The following is a 21,420-nucleotide window of genomic DNA, read 5'->3' as shown; positions in this document are numbered from 1 at the left end:
AACATCAGGAGACACACAATTAAGAGTACATTGTGTTCCGCCCTGCAATAAATACTTTTTTTAGCACAGTAAAATACAGGGCTGCAAATACTCTGGGACTGCATAGAATGCACGCATCTATTTTAAAAGCTAATTACTAGCAGAGGTAGTTGTATTGATCAGGCCTGGAAATATATAGGCTGTGACGACACATTCTGCACTGGACAATGAACAGTGGGAAATAGGAGACTGAATGCTGAGAATCCCTCCATCTCTCTTCTATTTCCCACAGTTCATTGCACAATTAATCTCCTTGCCTTGTGTCTCAAATGTCACGAGTAGAATAAATTTTGCAAAATAAGCATAATACTGGATGTTCAACTTGCTACTCTTTTAAAGTGAATGCTGTTTATTATACCTAGTCTGGAGAGGTCTTGCGATATCATACTTGTGTACGTATGTTTCTTTTTTCCAAGCAAGGAACAAAAGAAAGAGAAGATCTAATGATTAATGACCATATTGAAAGATGTGAAAAAGTCCCTCCGCCTGCCCAGAAAACTCAAGACCAGCCATTCTCAACCAGGGTTCCCTGGTACCCTGGGGTGCCGTGAGCATGTCCCAGGGGTACCGCGGCAACACTACCCCCCCCCCTCATTTTTGTGGTGTCTCCCACCGGCGCCAGCAAGGACATGGAGCTGGCCCATGGGGCAGGGCCTGCCACAAGATCAGCAGCCACAACCACCCCCAGTGCTACCCTTCACCCTGGGAGGGGAAGGTGGGGTGTGTGGCAAGCAGGGGCAATGGGAGGAGAAGGTGGAGGGTGGCGGCAGGGGTACCATGAGATACGAAGAGTGAGGTCAAGAGTACCCTGACCTCGAAAAGGTTGGGAAATACTGCTCAAGACTCTGAAGTTCTTTGGCATAGAAAACCATCTGCCCATTCTGTTATTATGACAATAGCCAGGGTTACATCCATCAATGAGGACCCTAAAAGAGCCATTGACCATTATTCTCAAGTGCATTCCGGCTTGGTAGTTCTTTTCAGCATGACAGAAAATAAAGCGTATGTACGGCAAGATTATAGATACGCTGTCCTCCTTCTTGGCTCCCTCACCCCAAGAATCAACTCATTAGGCCTCCAAAAGCTTCCCTATCTTTTCAGGAGCCAAGAAGGTAAATATTTTGAGCATCTAAAGATCTACCTAAGGATCAGGTAAAGAATGAAGGGCAACCAAAAGTGTAGGCCATTGCCCCGTAAAACGGTTTATGTCAAAAAGGAGAATGAAATTACAACTCTTAAGTATAAAATGGTCTTTATTTAGCTTTTGCAGATTGGAAGAGTAAATACAGTCTGCACATAATTTTAATCTTATTAATTTAATAAACCTTCGTTACAATATGCAGCATTTATCAAGTCTGGACATTGCATACAGATTACCTATTTAACTTGAACTTACTCAGCCGTGTACAACTAACACTATACATACCTGCGAAGTAGCACTGAAAAAAGATTAAAAGTGTGTCTACTGGGGAGGGGGTTGACCTGCCCCAATATGTCTTCTCCTCATTCAAAACCTTCAAACTACGGATAGCGTCACTAAGGGCGTTTCCCCACTCAACATGATCCCCCCTATGCCGCGCACTGCTCTCAGCGCACGGCATCCCTGGCGCGCGCCCGGGCATCCCCAAGACCCCACGCTCTGCACGGGGTCATCAAAAGGCGCCCTTTGCAAGAGTGCCAGGGATGCCGCGCGCTGAGGGGGCGCGACAGCGGTAGCATCGGGGCAGCTGCGCTGTCGCCGCCCCTCTCGTGGGGAGTGCCGGGGAACCCCACACTACTCTCCTCAAGTAGCGCGGGGCTTAAGGTAAGTGGGGAAAGGCCCTAAGTCACCACTAAAGTTTTTTTCCTCTCAAGCATCTGTGTAATAATTTATTTATTCCTTGGAAGCTGGAGCTGCAAGGTGGTAGAAACAACGGTTTGCTTTACTTCTCAAGGAGACAAGAGGAAGTTGGTGCTCTTAACACCATGAAGGCAGGAGGAATCTGAACTCTGCTCAGATGGCTTCTCTCATCCCTTCTCAATATAGGTCTTCCTGTCTCACACCGTCTGACTTTAGACAGTGGGAGAAGTATTGTGCCTATTTCATGTTATTTCAGATATCAAGAGGCTCTTCCACCCAGAATCTCAAATGTTCCTTCCATACCACAGGAAAGAGGCTAAGAACACTGTGTGCAATACTGGAAGGCAAGAAGAGGGCATGATGACTCCCGTAGTTCTGCTGGCAGACTTCCACTGCACACTACGAAATACAGGAATACATAAATATGATCTGATTTTTTAAAAAAAATGGGTTTTATTAAGCACAAAACAGATTTCAATACATTATCCATACAAACTGGGGAGGAAAGTCCATTTATAATGAATTTGATATTCCGAGATTGGATGGGTGGGATGAAAATTGGCACAATTAAAAAGGACCATTTGAAAAGTAAGACAACTCAAAATTACAGGGTCACTACTGTCTACACAACAGATAGCTTGCCTATAGCCTACAAATACTACAATCGTTTGGAGAAGAGAATTACTATTCTGTGTGGAAATTTGTACTGATTAGCACCATTCGAAACTTGTATCAGCTGCTTAGGCAATGAAGCACCTGACGAGTCGGTTAAAGCTTCACAGCGAAGGGCTCAGTGCAACTTGTTCGGTTCTTCTTTCTTAATAATATTTAAAGTCTATGGTTTCATAGCATGTCAAATAATTATGGCTTGACAGAAATACACTGTTAAGATTTAGAATTTTAAAAAAAAAAGAAGATGGAGAGTTTATAATAGCTGAGGAAATGCATTTTAATGTATTATGCCAGGAGTCAAATGCAATGACGTGCTGTGGTTACAAACGGGCATGTTATGAACTGGCAAGATAAAAAGATCCAATTAGCTCTCGGTGGGACAGGTTTCTGGTTGTCTCAGCTGCTGCTTCTTCAGACAAACTAGCTTTATCTTCTCTCTGACGTGTTCGGCTGTAGAGGCCATGTCACTCGGGCTCCCAAAGTACTGTTCGCTACTGAAAGATACAAGGAAAACACAAACATACAAATTGGTGATTTCTACTGGCTGCTAAAGCCCCTGGGGAGAAAAGGCAGGAGGCTATAAATGAAGGAAATAAATAAACCCATTTCAAAAAGAATGCAAAGCACAGCATTTTTAATTTCCTGAATAATCAGATATGTTCAGCTTACTGGTACTAAATGAACAACTGTAGAATAGTGGCATTGTAAGAGCAGGCAACGTACCCATCAGGATAAACTACAGGCACCGTTAATCTATCCAAAAGTGATTTCCCAACAGCTTCGATTTCATCAAATTGCTCCGTGTCATTAATTGACTCAGGCTGATCTGGGCATTCTTGCAAAACCTGGTATTAAGAAACAAGAAAAACTGAGTGAGGCCAAGCTGCCAAAAACCCATTAAAGAGCTGAGCTAAATTCCCATGAATTCTACTGATCTTACTGTAATTTATTTAGCTTTTTGGATACAGTAGTTGCTACGGAAGAAACTTAAGGAACATTCACAGAGTTGCTGCAGAGTGGGTTCGTTCCTGGCAACAAGGGCCCAGAAGAAAGGATAGCATCAGACATACCTGGTATGCTACTCGGCAGTATCTCACCAATAAAGGCTTGTGTGTGTGTACTGTTTTAGAATACTGTAGGCATTTTATAGTTTTAACGTTTAATATTGTATTTGAAGGTTTTATTGTGTTTTAATTGTTATAACTTGCCCTGAGCCCTATGGGATAGGGCGGAATAAAAAATGTGATAAAATGACTGACTGACTGATTGACTGTGGTTAGTATAAGAACACTACACAGATGGACTGAGAGACGTGCTTTAGTTGTGCCATTCGAAACAATATAATCTGTCCATTCTGTAAATATTCAAATAGGATGTGAACCAACTGAATCTAACTAATAATAAAAAGCACACATTAAGGTTTAGTGTCAACGCTACAGTCTGGCATAACTAACCTTCTCAGTGTTCGAATGGAATGCAAGAGCCATCTCCAACCTAGTCACCCTCTCTTCTGAAGTTATAGTAAACTGTTTCCATACTCTATTCAGTTTCGGAAGTGTGTCTCCTGAGGATCTAGATGTACACCGCAGAGACTGACACAACACAACGGTAGCCTGTAGTAACTGTCTCCCATAATCATAAGTACTCTGTATTAAAAAGAAAAACAGAGGTTAAAAACCCCTGAGTTATAAATCTGAGAACAGATTAGATGATAGCAACACATCTGCGATGTATGAAATATCTAAAATGAAAATCACAAGGCATTCCTGATATTTTGCCTATCAGGCTGATTCTCCAAGCTAGATAACTGCAACAGCCTCACTGGGAAATCAGAAAAGGGAAGGATACTGAAGGAGATGGGAACGTGGTCTTCTAGCACATTTGTACTTCTATGCATGCACACAAATATGCACAACCAAAGCCCCTTCCGCACATACAGAATAATGCACTTTCAATCCACATTCACAATTGTTTGCAAGTCAATTTTGCTTTTCTGCACAGCTGCAAAGTGCACTGAAAGTGGATTGAAAGTGCATTATTCTGCATGTGCAGAAGGGGCCCAAAACTCACTATGCCCGGTATCTCTGCCATACAAATCCTATAGACTGCTCATGAAAAAATAAAACCCAGATGGACCGATTCTTCCCATCTCCCTCCTTTTGCTGGAGGGCACTTCTAGAAAAAGTATGAAGAGAATTCCTCCTTTTTTACAAAGAATGGTTTCTTTCTTTTCCTACTGGACATCTGCAGTTGACAGCAGCAGCAAGGCAAAAGTCTAGCATGAAGTCAAAGGGAACTCGATAGTACTCCTTCAAGTTTTCTGTCCTAAGACTCGAAGAAAAGGACTTGTAAGATTGGATAAAGAAGAAGAAGAAGAGTTTGGATTTATATCCCCCCTTTCTCTCCTGCAGGAGACTCAAAGGGGCTGACAATCTCCTTGCCCTTCCCCCCTCACAACAAACACCCTGTGAGGTAGGTGGGGCTGAGAGAGCTCCGAGAAGCTGTGACTAGCCCAAGGTCACCCAGCTGGCGTGTGTGGGAGTGCACAGGCTAATCTGAATTCCCCAGATAAGCCTCCACAGCTCATGGTTGGATAGTAATCCCAGACAGAATCAGCAGGCCTTGGCTTTACATGCAATAGTCCCAATCTGTACAGATTGTTTGTCCAAATCGTTCAGCTCTTGAATTCTAAATAGCTATGTAATCAAGATTTAACTCCTGAAAAACATGAAGCTGGCACAAAACACACCAAGTAAACTATTTCACGTTTGCTTGTGAGATCAAAGATGTCAAAGTCTTGCTTGTGAGATCAAAGACCCCATACACCTTCACTCTATGGCTGCCCCAAATGAAATAATCTTGCCAGACCTAGAAATAACTTTTGGCAAACTACTTTCTTTTGCTTGATGAGCAATGCTACGTGGGCTAACAATGTGAATTTAAAATTTGCATGCACCCACAGAAACGACAGGTCTGGCTGGCAAGTTGCTAGTGACCTATTTAACCTGCTAAAAAATGAAGGATTTCCAACACGTACCTGTGCTACGTCAACAAATTTCCGATGTTTTTCCAACAAAATTTTGGTTTCTTGACTGTCATCTCCCAGTCGGATGTGAGTCTTCAGTAGAGCATCTAATAATTCACTCAGCCACTCTACCGCCTAAACAGGGAAGCAGCAGCAGCGTGAGATGGTGAAGCAGAATACATTTAAGCCAGATTAATCTAAACCAGTGGTTCTCAACCTTCCTAATGCCACGACCCTTTAATACAGTTCCTCATGTTGTGGTGACCCCCAACCCTAACATGTATCCATTTTACAGATGGAGAACACTGATGCAGAGAGTCTTAGGCGACCCCTGTGAAAGGATCGTTCAATCCCCAAAGGGGTCGCGACGCACAGGTTGAGAACTGCTGATCTAAACCAAAACTATTTGTCAAAAGGTGGAATGAGAATAAGGTTGACACATAAACTGGTTGCGGTGGGTTTTCCAGGCTGTGTGGCCGTGGTCTGGTAGCTCTTGTTCCTAACGTTTCGCCTGCATCTGTGGCTGACATCTTTAGAGGTGAATCACAGAGGAAAGTCTGTTACACACTAGATTTCCCTCTGTGATACACCTCTGAAGATGCCAGCCACAGATGCAGGCGAAACATTAGGAACAAGATCTACCAGACCATGGCCACACAGTCCGGAAAACCCACCACAACCAGTTGAATCCGGCCGTGAAAGCCTTCGACAATTCATTGACACATAAACTTTGTACTTTTTACAACGATTTATTGCAGGGACGGTCAAGCAGCAAAAAATTACCTCGCTCATTTCCATAGCTTAATTAATTTGGTCATTAAAATATTTATGAAATTAAATACAAGACAAACATGGCAACACAGAGGGATGGCTCTCACCTGGGAGGCATCTTCTTCACATTTAAATAACTGAACCATCTGAAGCATTTTCAGTCGCCGCACATCCACCATGTCCTCACATCTGTAAAAACCAGAATTAAAGGCAATGCGATTTGAAGGGAGATGACTATGCCTCTGCGGCTATCACTTCTCCAGCACAGACAATGATAGTGTACACAAACAATGCAGTTTCAAGGGACATTTTTTTTCTTATACTAAAGATCATTAAAATATTAATATACAGTGGGACCTCGGTTTTCATTGCCTTCGGTTTTCATCGGTTTCGGTTTTCATCGATTTTTTCAGTGAAAAATTTGTCTCAGTTTTCATCGATTTGCCTCGGTTTTCATCGATTTGCAGTAAGGTGCAGGGGTTTGTGGAGAAAAATCACCCGGACAAAGCCGTTGCAGGCCGTGTCTGCAACTTCTTTAATGACAATGTCTTACCCCATTTCAGACAAATCTTAAAGAGGCGTCAGAAACAGACCTCTTGGGACAGCTTTCTAGTGCGACATTGGTCCACTGGCTCTGAAGCTGGCCCCAGTGTTATTGTTTGTTACTGTTTTCAGCCTTAAACACTATGCTTAATTCACCCAAAAATGTGTTTTTGGTATGTTTTTTGGAGTGCCTAGAACGGATTAATTGGATTTACATTGATTCCTATGGAAAAGTTTACCTCGGTTTTCATCGGTTTCCATCAATTCTTTTCGGACGGATTACCAATGAAAACCAAGGTTCCACTGTACAATGTGCTGTGGGGAGGAATGGGTTGCAGAGCAGGAAAAGTAGGGAAGATGTGCAGCTCCTACATGGGCAGATCACTGGACCCAACTCAGTGGATCCATGTATTTCTTCTTGTTACAAAACAGCCTGGCAAATTTGTTTCATTCATTCATTCATTCATTCATTCATTCATTCATTCATTCATTCAATTTTTAGACTGCCCTCCCCAGGCTCAGGGCAGTGTACATCATAATTAAAACATACAATAAAATATAAAACAGTAGTTCCATCAGTAATTTAAAACAATCAATTGGCGACAGTTCCCTCCCCCCAACCCCATCCACAGGGGGCCTGGATGACATGGCTATCCCGGCTGGCCAAAAGCCTGGCGGAACAGGTCCGTTTTACAGGCCCTGTGGAAACTTTGAAGGTCCCGCAGGGCCCTGGTCTCCTTAGGGAGCCTGTTCCACCAGGTAGGGGCCAGGGCTGTGAAAGCCCTGGCCCTTGTAGAGGCCAGCTGGATCTGTTTTGGGCAGGGGGTTTCCAGCAGACACTCCTCTGAGGAGCGGAGGGCCCTAGCTGGGCAATATGGGGAGATGCGGTCCCTCAGATATGCAGGTCCAATGCCGCTAACAGCCTTAAAGGGTGACTGATAGAGATGAGTGTTTTTTAGGGTGACTGATTTAGGGTGACTGATAGAGATGAGTGTTGTTTTTTTTCATGGCATACAGGCCGTTTTTTGTCAAATATACTCTGTTTCACATAAAGATGTTAGTTCAGTCAGTTGAGGTGCAGCGGTTGAGAAAATTAATATGCTTCTGCGTGTAGAATATATTCCCAAATGAATATGAGAATTATCATTCATTTTTATATTGTCAAAACCATTATTTTGTGCATGACTGAACATGGTAGTTTGATACAAGAGCATTGTTCCAAAATGTACTTTCACGTTTTCAAATGGTTGAGGAGAGCAGGCCCAGGTCGGCACTAGGACCCAGGAGGAGCATTCTGCAGCAAAGGCAGTCCGGCCGTATGGCATTTGTCTCACAAGTCTAATGCAGCCTTCCCAATCATCTCTGCACAAGTTCTGAGGACTACCTCAGGCAGGAACAGGGCCTCCCACCAAACAGCAGCCAACATATTAATTTTGGCTAGGAGAAGGGCCAGGCTGGCTTTCTCTGCAATAGCCAATCACTGCCTTCACACACACTTCTCTTTTTCTTAGGCTTCGTATCAGGAGACAGAGAGATTTCATCTTTAAAACATTGCAAGATAAATTAATCATCTGATATAAAAAAATATCCTAAGGACTTCCGAGGAGTTGTCCCTGTCATAACTTCTGACGAAAGGCTTTATCTCATCGGCGAATATTAAATTGGGATTCAGAAATAAGATGGCTGATGCTTTTAGGTCGTGATTAATGCATTTTGTCTGAGTCTGAACCAATGAGTCTTGCTCTGCGCAACAGGATGCTTTAATATTCTCTGTACAAGAATACCACGACAGCATGCGCTGAAGCGTCAAAAAGCATCAAGCAAACGGCAGCAATTATAAAGGGGGCAGCAAACTAACAATGCAGTCCAGAACAGAGTTACTCCAGTTTACACCCGTTGACTGCAATGGACTTAGACTCGGGTAACTCTGTTTGGAATTGCACTGTAAGAATGCACGTGATTCTCCCTTTGTAACAGAAATATTACTTTAGCAGCAGTGGTGTAGGAGGTTAAGAGCTCGTGTATCTAATCTGGAGGAACCGGGTTTGATTCCCAGCTCTGCCACCTGAGCTGTGGAGGCTTATCTGGGGAATTCAGATTAGCCTGTGCACTCCCACACACGCCAGCTGGGTGACTTGGGGCTAGTCACGGCTTCTCGGAGCTCTCTCAGCCCCACCTACCTCACAGGGTGTTTGTTGTGAGGAGGGAAGGGCAAGGAGATTGTAAGCCCCTTTGAGTCTCCTGCAGGAGAGAAAGGGGGGATATAAATCCAAACTCTTCTTCTTTTTCTTCTTAAAGCGGGTTAAGTTAAAGTGGTCAATTAATAGTTTTAATTTCCAAACAACTTTAGATGTTACCTTTGCTTTCTGAGTTGCATATCTTCCATCACTCCCTGGATGTGATCGACATTCTCTTTGTTTTCTGTGGATACATCCTTGCCATAAGCCCAGGATGCCTGGTTAGATATTTGATCAAGAAGATTTTGACCCTTCTCACGCAAACCCTGCAGACCTAAATCTAAAGGCACAGCAAAACAAACACCTTATCATGTAGCACTATTTCGTATTTTTTTCCTACTAATCATGTAAATCTCATATTGCTCCTCTCTCAAGAACCGTCTGTCCAATTCTCTTTCCACACACAAGTCCGTGGCAGCAATTTAACTTTCCAGAAATGAAATGTCAGTTTGCTTACTAGACTATAAACGAGAAAGTGCTATAACTCATTCTACAAGTGTTGACAGTCAATTCTATTTGTGTCAGTGTATAAGGAGGTAATTAGTATCTAAGTGGCTAGGAAGTAACATAGGCACATACAGGATTTCTAAAGTATTATTTGTTACAAGCAGTATTAGCACTTATTACAGAGGGCATCGCTCAATGGCAGGCCTTGAATTCAGAAAGGGCCTTGGAGAGTTGCTAAACAGACAGTACTAGAATAGGTGAGTCATTGATCTAATGGCTCATCTATTCTAGGACAGCCAGCGTGGTGTAGTGGTTAAGAGCAGGTGGATTCTAATCTTGAGAACCGGGTTTGATTCCCCACTCCTCCACCTGAGTGGCAGAGGCTTATCTAGTGAGCCAGATGTGTTTCCGCACTCCTACATTCCTGCTGGGTGACCTTGGGCAAGTCACAGTTCTTTGGAACTTTCTCAGCCCCACCAAGCTCATAAGGTGCCTGTTGTGGGGAGAGGAAGGGAAAGGAGCTTGTAAGCCACCTTGAATCTCCTTAAAGGAGAGAAAGGTGCGGTATAAATCCAAACACCTCTTCTTCTAATTCTATAAAAGACAGCCTCATGTATATCTGTAATTTTTTCTTATGAAGTTTTAAATTATATGGTAGTTGTATCCTTGCATTTTTCACTTTCTCTGTTTTATCTGCATTGTTATTATGAGGGTGAACAAACTGCCATTAAGTACAAACAAGACAGAAACCCTGTGGGCTGGAGAAACATCTGACCCAGCAAAAGGTGGACATGGTTGCTGTCATCATGAAGGAATAAGCTTGTAGTTTGGAGGCCTCATTGAACCTGGATGCCAGGAGACTGATATATCCAGAAGTGTGTTTTTCTGACTTGGGTTAGTTTGCCAGCTCTAGTATTTTCTGGAAAAGGTGGACCTGGCTATAGTCTTATATCTCCCAGTAATATTCAGGATGATCTACCCTGCAGGGCTTCCTTTTAAAAGGGTTCAGAAGTTTCAACTGCTACAAAACAGAGCGTCAGGGTCCTTCCTCAGACTGGCTGCAGTGAGAAAGTAACTCCCATTCTGAGCTGCCAGGGTGTGTCCAGCCCAATAGAAAACGCTGGTGTCAACCTTGAAGACCTTAAATAGTACGGATCCAAGGAATCTGGTAGTCTCTCTCCACCCACATAGACCAGCTTGTGCTCCATGATCAGCCAGAGAAACTTATTGGGGAAACCTTTGTCACAGGAATAATATTGGCAGGAATCCACAGGAGTGGTCTCTCAGCCCACTGGGTCACACTCTGCACTGTAGCCAGTTCCTTCTTCCATAGCCGTCTTGCAGCAGCTCTTCAGCTAAATTTTGCCCCTGGTGCATTTAGGTCGCCTTCCTTATTTTTAAACAGGAAGGTGAAGTTATAACTCTTGTAACAAATATAGGATGTTTGTTTCAATTTCAGCTGAAGTTTTTGAGACAAAGGCAGAGGTGGGATCCAGCAGGTTCTCACCAGTTCCCGAGAGTGGGTTACTAATTTTTTGTGTGTGCCGAGAGGGGGTTACTAATTGGGTCCGCTTTTCCATCTCCACGCCCTCGCCTCCTCGAGAGGCATACTGCCTTTGAACGTGAAGGTTCCATATGGCAATTGCGACTAATAATGTAACTCCCTGAACTGGGTTAATCCCTTCCAGGTACTGCAATTCATTGATTCTCAGCCTTTCGTACCTTTTATCTCACCAGTCTCTATCAAAGAACCTGTGTGTTTCACCATTGCTGTGTTCAGATTTGTGAGTTGGGGCATTTTCTATAATGTGATGATGATTTAGAAATGACCTGGTGCAAAAAAGTTTTTTGGGGTCGTGGTGGGGTGGCTGCCCATGGGGGGGGGGGGCGATATCCAACTCAGGTTTTGCCCAGGGCTCAGGTTTGCCTAGGTATGCCTCTGCCCCTTTTGCTGAGGGGGGGCTGGCGAGGGAACCTGTTACTAAAATTTTTGGATCCCACCACTGGACAAAGGTTTTTTTTTTCTTGTTAAAGCAGCTTTACTGACATTTTTTTTGGTAAGGCTTCACATTGCACTATTACAGCAACGCAACATTAAAACCAATTTCTGTTTACTCTAAGGAACCTTGCATTTTGGACACAAGGCATCAGTCTAACAACCCAGGTACATATTTCATTGCAAAGTTCTCTATCCTCGATGCAAATAATTAATGTATCGCTAGGTTTTATATCCAACTCACATTGCTACCTTTGAGCCAAATGAGTAAACTGAAATAGAGTTATGGCAATAATGCAAAGAAGAACATGGTTAATTTTGTGTGGCCAGTCAAAGCTGAATGTCCATCCTGTATTTCATTACATTATTATATTTTTTAAAAGGAGACAAACAAATATCATGAAAGCTGGGAGTGGGAAGCGGAAAACACATATACATCTCAAGGAATGTCCTGAGTGGGAAGCCAGAGATGACAAACACATATATTATCAAGCATGAACATGAGAAGGAAAGGGAATATCCTTTATCTATTTTTTCATTCCAACATAAACATTCACCGTAGCACAAATTTAATCACATCACCCGTCCTTGGCTTACCGACACTTTTTAACTTTTCTTCAAGTAATTTTAAAGTTTGCTGGATTGATGCTCCATCAGCTGGTGCTACATCCACACATAGCATCCCAAGTAAGCCATCTAGTTGCTGGGACAACTGGGGGAAAAAAGGGAATGGGGGAGAAGTCCATAGATGTTAGTTTCTCTCTGTCGGAATGATTTCCAGACAGCATGCTACAAGAGTGGCTGAGTCTTCTCAGACACAAGACCTGGTCAATAAGATAGGCCCCGGCTACATTCAGTCACTGCCCAGAATATTATCATTTCAGCAGGAATACTGGTTGTGGTGGGCTTTCCGGGCTGTGTGGCTGTGGTCTGGTAGATCTTGTTCCTAACGTTTCACCTGCATCTGTGGCCGGCATCTTCAGAGGTGTATCACAGAAGGAAGTCTGTTACACACTGTGTCCAGAGAGAAGGGAATGTTTAGTGGGGTATATATTGTCCATGTCCCAGGGTGGGGAACCAATCAGTAAGTGTGTGGGTAGAACTTGCTATGCAAAGGTAGCCAAAGGTACATGCTATGCAAAGGTACATCACCCACAATGCAATGCACTCAACCACACTTTTGCATAGCAAGGTCCACCCAAACACTTACTGATATGGACAATTTATACCCCATTAAACATTCCCTTCTTAACGGACACAGTGCGTAACACACTTTTCTCGGTGATACACCTCTGAAGATGCCAGCCACAGATGCAGGCGAAATGTTAGGAACAAGATCCACCAGACCATGGCCACACAGCCCGGAAAACCTACCACAACCAGTTGAATCCGGCCGTGAAAGCCCTCGACAATACATCAGCAGGAATACTGTTCATCTGTCTTCTGAGATCAAAACTGCAAGGGGGAGCAAGACCTTTCAAATACTGGGCACTTATATTTTGGCAGATTCCAACACAAGGCTGAAGATCCAGACAGAGTGGAAAAGAGCCAAGAGCAGGAGCATGATGTTGACTCTAAAGGATCATTTTGAGACACAGAAAAGTCTCTCTGTTCCTTGGCATTATGAAAGAGGAACTTATAGACAATGAGAAGAATGAATCTTAAATGTTCCTTCCAGAATCTGAGGGATTAGGGTGAGTGAAAAAAGTAAATATTTTTAAATTCCACCCTGTTTTGTATTGTATCCATAGCCCTATGGTATATTACAACATTTTTGGTACTCTATAAACACACAAAATCATTTCATAAAGAAACTGCTATTGCTGTTTGAAAAAGTTCTGCTTTAACAGTATGCTTAATCCATCATCTTGAATTCCATGGCAGAAATCTGGGATATATGTTTTGACAAATGAAACAACACTGAAAATGAATTTCCAGGTAACAATAAATACACCACAAATTGGTTCTGGTGGGTTTTCTGGGCTGAGTGGCCGTGGTCTGGTGGATCTTGTTCCTAACGTTGTAGCTAATGCTTTTTCATCAGTTTCCCTACCACCACCCACCAGGAAAATGCAGCAGATGCTACGCTCAGCAAAGGACAAGAGAGACCCGCTCACTTCTTGCAGGAGTCTTATTACATACTCTGCAGCTGTGGAAAGGTCTACATAGGAACCACAGAACGCGGCATTCAGACTCGTATTAAGGAGCACAAAAGACACTGTAGGCTTAACCATCCTGAAAAATCTGCAGTTGCAGAACATGCGTTAAATAAAATTGGACATAACATTTTATTTGAGAACACTGAAATTCTGGACAATTCAGAAGGTTACTATGTCAGACTGCACAGGGAGGCCATTGAAATTCACAAACATCAAGACAACTTCAATAAGAAAGAAGAGACTCTGAAAATTAGCAAAGCTTGGCTCCCAGTACTTAAAAAATGGACTGATAACCCCACCCGCAATACAATACACTCAACCACACCTTTGCATAGCAAGTTCCACACAAACACTTAATGATTGGTTCCCCACCCTGGGACATGGACAATATACCACACTAAACTTTCCCTTCTCACTAGACACAGTGTGAAACAGACTTTTCTCTGTGATACACCTCTGAAGATGCCAGTCACAGATGCAGGCGAAACGTTAGGAACAAGATCCACCAGACCATGGCCACCCAGCCCGGAAAACCCACCAGAACCAGTTGAATCCAGCCCTGAAAGCCTTCAACAATACACCATAAATTATTGTCTTTTTGCAGTTTATTTAAAATTAAAGTATATTTTCATGTGTATGAGTGAAGCAGGCCACCCCAAACAAGATTCTATCAAATAGTGAAAGTTGGGGAAATATAGCTGCAAGAACTGATCGCATGCATACCTTTAATGAATTTTAGCTGCAAAGTTATTGCTAACTATGGAGGCTTACTAACAAATTATCTCAAAGGAGTAAAAAAGAAGCCTGCTTTTTAGGCTGCATATTTAATTTTTCGGAAAGGATAAGCACATAAACATTTGTTTATATTGGTGCAGTAAAAACTAATAAATCAGAGGGCTATGGCAGGTGCTTCCTCAAATGAAGATAGCTATCTTTAGAATAAACAGCTATGGGCTATCTTCATTACTGAAAGGACCTGTCTGGGCACTTCCATACATGCACAATAATGCACTTTCAATCCACTTTCAATTCAATGCAGCTGGATTTTGGTGTGCAAAATAGCAAAATTGCAAACAATTGTGAAAGTGGATTGAAAGAGCATTATTCTGCATGAGCAGAAGTGGCCTCTAAATTGAGCAACAACAGCAAAGTGACAGCCTGCAACTGACAGCATAAACATTCGAGTAAAACCACACTTACATCTTGGGCAACTCCGTGGAAATCAAGTGCTGCTTGTAACAGGTTCTGCCTAAACTCCAGTTGACTGGCTTGCCGGTAGCAGACGTCGCTCAGCTGTTGCTGTAAGGCTTTCAGTTCCACAAGGTCTTCTTCATCCCCGGCATTCAACAGCGCTGCAATCTGTTGATTAAGTTCCACATACACTGCAAACCACTCCTGAAAAACCAACACAGTGGCGGAGGAGGAGGAGGAGGAGGAGGAGGAGGAGGAGGAGATGAAGAAAAGGACAACCATGCAATTATTACATTTCTAAACAACACCTGACAACACAAAAAAAAATTAGGCTCATTCTAGCCTTGTACTTCCTTAATTATATTTCTGGTTGATAATGCATATGGTACACAGAAATGCCTGGTTTCTCTAAAGAATGGAACAAATGTTGATGATGTACCTTCATTTCACACAGTAAGGCCGTTTCCGCACGGCCCATTAATGGAGCCCTGGGGACGGGATAAACGCCGTCCCCAGGGAGCCATTTGCACAGGCGGCGCTGCTGCAACGCAGCAGCGCCGACCTGACTCTGCTCCCTCTCCCCCAGGGCGGCGTCAAGCCGCCCTGAAAAACAACCCTTTAAAGGGTTGTTTTTCCTTCCACAGCGTGTTCCCGGCGGCGCGGTGCGAACAGCACCGCCGGGAACACGCTGTTTCCCTTCCCCTCACGGGTCCCCATGCGATGCTAGCCTGCTGGCCGTCGCAGCCCCGCCCACACTGTCCTCCGACCCCTGGAGGTCGGAGGGCAGCGTGGGCGGGGCTGCGACGGCCAGCAGGCTGACGACGGGGACACGGTGAGTGCAACGGGGAAGGGGGAAGAGGCGGCTCCGTGCGGAGCCGCCTGTCGGCCTCTCTGGAGGCCGCCCGCATGCTTGCATGCGAACGGCCTCCGCCTCCACGCCGGCGGAATTCTTGCCGGCGTGGAGGCGCCCTTACGGCCGTGCAGAAACGGCCTAAGTTAGTTCCACTGCTGTTTCAGTCTTCGAAGTTCATGGGAGCTTCATCTGAAACTTCCTAGTTCTTCCAAGCCGATGTCCAGCTTTTTCTCTATCTGCTTTCTACAGCCTCTTCCACCTCTCTGTGCCATAATATCTAAACCCTTTCATCCATTTAACACACACATTCTAAACTGATAATTTTTGCTTGTTCCCTTGATTGTGTTGCCTCTCCTTCTACCAGCATTCTTCTTTTCCATTAAATCGAACACAAAACGAGGCAGCCCAACGCAAAGGGTAGGGGAATAGAGTGGTGGCTACTGACAGCTCTGCAGTGCCAAGTTCAGTGGGGGAATCAGTGGCACAGGTGCCAGAGGAGAGAGAGAAAATATCCACCTTTCCCTGTGTAGCCCATGCTCTCAAACAATTTACGCCATGCTTTTTTGCATGTGTTAGTCTACACTGCTAGGAGGTGGAAGTCCTGGGCTGAAAATGCATTTGGAGCCAACTAAACTTGGCTCCGTCTTCAGGAACGCCCCTGGAATGCTCCTGCAGGCATTCACGGCAGCAACCAGCTGTCGCTGGGCCCAACTTCTGTGTTTGGCCACTGTAGTGGCTGGCTGTTAGGGTAAGTCGCTCGATATTGGCGTCCATGCCAATGGGCATGGTGGTGGTGGAACAGATGCTGGCACAACCCTTCCGCTGCTTCCAATTGCAGCTTCAGACCCCACCTTTGGATTGCACAGTGAAAGTATTTCATGCTTAAGTCTATTTGCAGCTTCACCAAATTTCTACATCTTTTCTTCTAAGTGGGACCAGGTTTGCATATCGGTAGCTTTACATGTTTATTATAAACAGAGATAGGCTGTCAGTGCAACATGCTGTGCATTCAGCTCAAGGGCAAGTTGGTGATGCAACAGAGATCAAAGGCAGGTTGAGATATTAAACAACGTGGAAGTCCCCCGCTATTGCTCAGTCTATCTACATACACAGCCATGTTTGAAAGGGAACTTATGGCCTAGAGGTGGGGGGAGGGGGAAATTCAAAGGCTTCAGAAGCATGCGCCCTTTTTTTGAAGCATGGGCTTCAGCAGGAGATCACCAGGATCTCATAAAGCAGCAGCATCTCTGCATCTTGGTGGGTCTGAAGCTGCTCTTCCCTGCTGAACACACCAGAATCAAGTCCTTGCCCGAAGTGGAATAGCAAAGCCCAACATGCTCTCAATCCACTAGGTCGCACTGGATCTCAAGACTTCTAGGATTTCTGAGTTGTACTTCGAGAGCAGCAGTGGCATAGTGGTTAAGAGCAGGTGTACTCTAATCTGGATGAACCAGGTTTGATTCCCCGCTCCGCTGCCTGAGCTGTGGAGGCTTATCTGGGGAATTCAGATTAGCCTGTGCACCCCGACACATGCCAGCTGGGTGACCTTGGGCTCTTCACAGTTCTTCTGAGCTCTCTCAGTCCCACCTACCTCACAGGGTGTTTGTTGTGAGGGGTAACGGAAAGGAGTTTGTAAGCCCCTTTGAGTCTCCTTGCAGGAGAGAAAGGGGGAATATAAATCCAACTCTTCTTCTTAAATATACAGAGCTATGTTGCTAACCTGTACCTTGACCCTCTTTCAGGCAAGGAGTACCATTTCATCATTTCCCATGATCCTTTAGTCCTGGACCGGCTGGGATGCATGCCATGGTAGGAAACCTCCTGCTCTTGAAAAAGAACCAAGGGGTGTGTGCAACATCAATTCCGGTCACCATGTCTTGTTGTTTGGAAAGCTAATTCCTTTTAACAGTTTACTTAGAAAGATTCTGACTCAGGGTACCCACAGAGTTTTTTTCAGAAAGTAGGTGGGAGCAGGTGGGGTGCTTTTTTACACAGCTTCTGATTGATTACTGTGACAGCCTGTATAGATTAAAATAACACTGTTCCAGTGGGAGCTGTCAATACACAGTTGGTTTTATTTTCTAACAAATTCCTTTTTCCCAGTGTATTTTTTAAAAAATCACTACCTTTATCTCCTTGCTCCTGGGCTTCCTTTGTGGTTGGCTCCACCTTCCACAGTGACCATTTGGTGGTTAACTCCACCTCTTGCAGGAGCCATTTGGTGGTTGAACTTACCACCCTCTCACAGAATTCCAAAGGTGCCTGTAGGCTCAAAAAGGTCAGGGACTTTTGTTCTTGGGATTTTCCCAGCTTCTATGGTTTCTACCATCTCCCCACATTCTGCACCCTGGAAGCTCCCAGAGGATGTCAACACAGGGCGTGCATACTAATTTCTCCATTTTCAAACTCCTAGGCCAGTGGTGGCGAAACTATGGAACGTGTGCCAGAGGTGGCACTCAGAGTGCTCTTTGTGGGCACGCGCACCGTCTCCCCAGTTTGGGCACTTGGTAGTGGCATAGTGCCAAGGGAGCAAGGGTTGCATGACCAACTGAGCGTGCGCCCCTGCAGAGATGTGGCAAGGGGATACTGGGGGTGTGGTGGGGGTGTTTCGGGACATTCAGGGGGCATTCCAGGGCAGGCGGGGGCTTGGCAAGGATGCAGGGCACACGAGTGCCCCGGGTGCAATTTCTCCTCATTCCGCCCCTGGCACTCGGTCTCTAAAAGGTTCGCCATCACTGTCCTAGGCTCTCTTACTTGTATTTTTCAGTGGTAAAGTCTTGGAGAAAGCTCTGTCTTACATGTATTTTAATCATTGGCTGAAATTCCTAGAAAGAAAATAGTACCAATACCACCTTTAAAAATAGGGAGTTGTGATTCTGGGCTTTTAAAGATGGCATAATGTTGGGTGAGAAAAAGGAAGGAAATGACTCAATGTGAAATGAATATTTAAGCTGTTTTGCAGGAGCAGTGGAATAAATGACATCTGCATGCAATGAAATCAGAATCCTTTTTAGTAAACACAGTTAAATGTAATTAGCTTGTAAATCAATAAGACAGCTTATTAAATAAACACTGGAGTTATTTTAAAAGATTTTTATGTACATAAGGCAGTAACTTCTAATCGCTGCCTGGCACAGCCTTGATGTCAATTTCTCAAATTCAGTGGCAAAGGACAGAATGACTGACAATCTCGTAATATTTTATTTACCAAAACAATTTTTTTCCAAGTGATTCATGAGCTTCCAGAGGCTTCCATGGGTGATTCCCCTTATTTTACTATAAATTCATAATATAAAAGGTTCGGCTGGATCTATTCGTAGTTTTTTTTTTTTTTTAAAAAATCCTTTTCCCTTTTAAATGTGGGTTTGATTTGACAGAATAGTGAACAAAGTGAGTTTTTGGAAAAGACAGCTGACCTTTCCTTATGCAACTCACTATAGAAGAGAAGACTTTTGGATTTATACCCCACCTTTCTCTCCCATAAGGAATCTCAAAGCAGCTTACAAACTCCTTCCCTTCCTCTCCCCACACAGACACTTTATAAGATAGGTGGGGCTGACAGAGTTTTGAAGAACGGTAACTAGCCCAAGGTCACCCAGCAGGCTTTGTGTATGTGTAGGTAAAAGTCTGCTGCTCGTGTGGAGGAGTGGGGAATCAAATCCAGTTCTCCTGATCAAAGTCCAGTGCTCTTAACCACCACACCATGCTGTAGTCTTCCTCCCTCACAACTCAATTCTGGGGCCCAAGATGGATGTCAAGCCTTCAACAGGAAGTGGAAACTTCAATTTCCTGCCTCCCTGAGTAAGGGTTAAAAATCATCCATCCAAGATGCCCTAAGTCACCCCCAGGAGAAGGCTGGGAATTACACATACAGCCTGTGGTATCTTATTTGCTGAGGAACTGGCCAGAAAATCTGGCCAGGAAAAAAAGCCAGCAGGCAGAAGGGAGAAAGACAACCTGGCCAAGTGTGAGGGAAACTGTGGCCGATTCAAGCCATAAGTTTCCTCAAGTCTCAGCCATGTTTACCCTCAGATCTGGGATCTGGCACAATCCCAATTCAAACAGTTAACACAACTACAAAATGCTTAAAAAAATCATTTGAAGGAATATGCAGAGTCCTCACTTAGGGCCAGCATAACAGATGGTGGTGGTGACTGTTTTTCTGAAATGTGATTTCTGATCAAGGTAAAAGGTCTTAAAATCATTTATAGTGTGAAGAGCCTATTCTCTACTACCTAGTGCACAGGTGTCAAACTTGCGGCCCTTCAGATGTTATGGACATCATGCTGGCAGGGGATTATGGGAACTGTAGTCCATAACATCTGAAGGGCCACGAGTTTAACACCTGTGACCTAGTGGATCAGGAAAATAAACCAGGAAAGACACATCTCATGCAAAGTGAAATATGGAAGACATATTAGGGAGGAATTACAAGTCTAGGTGGAGTACAACCTTGTGCTTAAATGTAAATAGGAAGAAGGTATAAGAGCATAGGGCACAGGTGTCAAACTCACAGCCCTCCAGATGTTCATGAACTACAGTTCCCATCAGCCCTTGACAGTATGGCCAATGCTCATGTTGGGAGGGACTGATAGGAATTGTAGTTCATGAACATCTGGAGGGCCGTTAGTTTGACACCCCTGGCACAGGGCATATAAGAAAGCAGTTCTGAAGAAGAAATGAAGGAATAATTTCATGGTATATTTATGCGTTAGCTATGATAGCTCTAAGGACAATTTACAGGCTGGGACAGATGGGATGACAGATGGGAGTAGATTCTGAAGGTCCTTGAAGAAACTCTTAATCGATTGATGAAAAATCATATGATGACCCTCAACAGCAGGCTGTAAAAGAAGGAGCCATATGATCTCATGAGGAGAAAGGAAAGCTTGTGTTGACTCCAGTGCAATACAGAGTCCAAAACGGAGCGTACAGAAATATGACAACAAATTAACTTTTTTGTTTGTGCGGCAAAAAAGAACAAAATTGAATCCAGTGCTATAATCTAGGCTTCATGGTGGATAGTCCTAAAGAAGTGGTTCTCAACCTGGGGGTCGGGACCCCTTTGGGGGTCGAACAACCCTTTCACAGGGGTCGCCTAAGGCTCTCTGCATCAGTGTTCTGTAAAATGGATAAATGTTAGGTTTGGAGGTCACCACAACATGAGGAGCTGTATTAAAGGGTCTTGGCATTAGGAAGGTTGAGATCCACTGTCCTAAAGTGATGTAAAAGCACCAATGGTGACTGGATCTATCTGACCAACTCAATATTTGGATACTGTGTCACAGGATTTTGTCATGGTTCATGTCCATCCTCATTAGCAGCCACAAGTAATTGTCTTCTGACAGCTGGAAAAATATTGTGAGACTAGGTTGGTGAGACCATTACAGAGCTATAAGAATAAAATTAGTGTCAATATACTGATATATATTTTTCACAGTGTTTTCATAAGTAAAGAGATACTGAGGAGACAAAATGAGAATTTCTCTCTGTGACCTCATGAATACAATTCCCAAACAGAGGTCGATTCCCCACTGGCGGAATCGACCTAGGATTGAACTGGGACCAATAAATTACAGTACCTGGTTGATCCCAGAGTCACTCCCCATGGCAGCTGAGGTCTCGTGTTGGAACCATGCTCAGAGGG

At 44.0% G+C, this 21,420-nt stretch overlaps 1 protein-coding gene across 4 annotated transcripts in view; it reads right to left on the bottom strand.

The window, feature by feature from the left end:
• Nucleotides 1-2,309: 2,309 nt before the first annotated feature.
• SESTD1 (SEC14 and spectrin domain containing 1) overlaps nucleotides 2,310-21,420 on the bottom strand; it is an 85,133-nt gene continuing 66,022 nt past the window's right edge. For all 4 annotated transcript variants that reach the window (XM_048484092.1, XM_048484091.1, XM_048484094.1 and 1 more), the window contains exons 13-20: nucleotides 14,930-15,124; nucleotides 12,168-12,282; nucleotides 9,248-9,407; nucleotides 6,455-6,536; nucleotides 5,589-5,711; nucleotides 4,006-4,197; nucleotides 3,275-3,396; nucleotides 2,310-3,045 (exon numbers count right to left, since the gene is read on the bottom strand). In XM_048484092.1, coding sequence (XP_048340049.1) covers nucleotides 2,916-3,045; nucleotides 3,275-3,396; nucleotides 4,006-4,197; nucleotides 5,589-5,711; nucleotides 6,455-6,536; nucleotides 9,248-9,407; nucleotides 12,168-12,282; nucleotides 14,930-15,124 — 1,119 coding nt within the window. In that variant the 3' untranslated portion in view covers nucleotides 2,310-2,915. The remainder of the gene's footprint in view (nucleotides 3,046-3,274; nucleotides 3,397-4,005; nucleotides 4,198-5,588; nucleotides 5,712-6,454; nucleotides 6,537-9,247; nucleotides 9,408-12,167; nucleotides 12,283-14,929; nucleotides 15,125-21,420) is intronic.

Source organism: Sphaerodactylus townsendi, linkage group LG02, assembly GCF_021028975.2.
Source record: "Sphaerodactylus townsendi isolate TG3544 linkage group LG02, MPM_Stown_v2.3, whole genome shotgun sequence".
Classification (NCBI taxonomy): Eukaryota; Metazoa; Chordata; class Lepidosauria; order Squamata; family Sphaerodactylidae; genus Sphaerodactylus; species Sphaerodactylus townsendi.
Note: the sequence above shows the minus strand (reverse complement) of the source record. Positions and strands in the feature narration are given on the sequence as shown.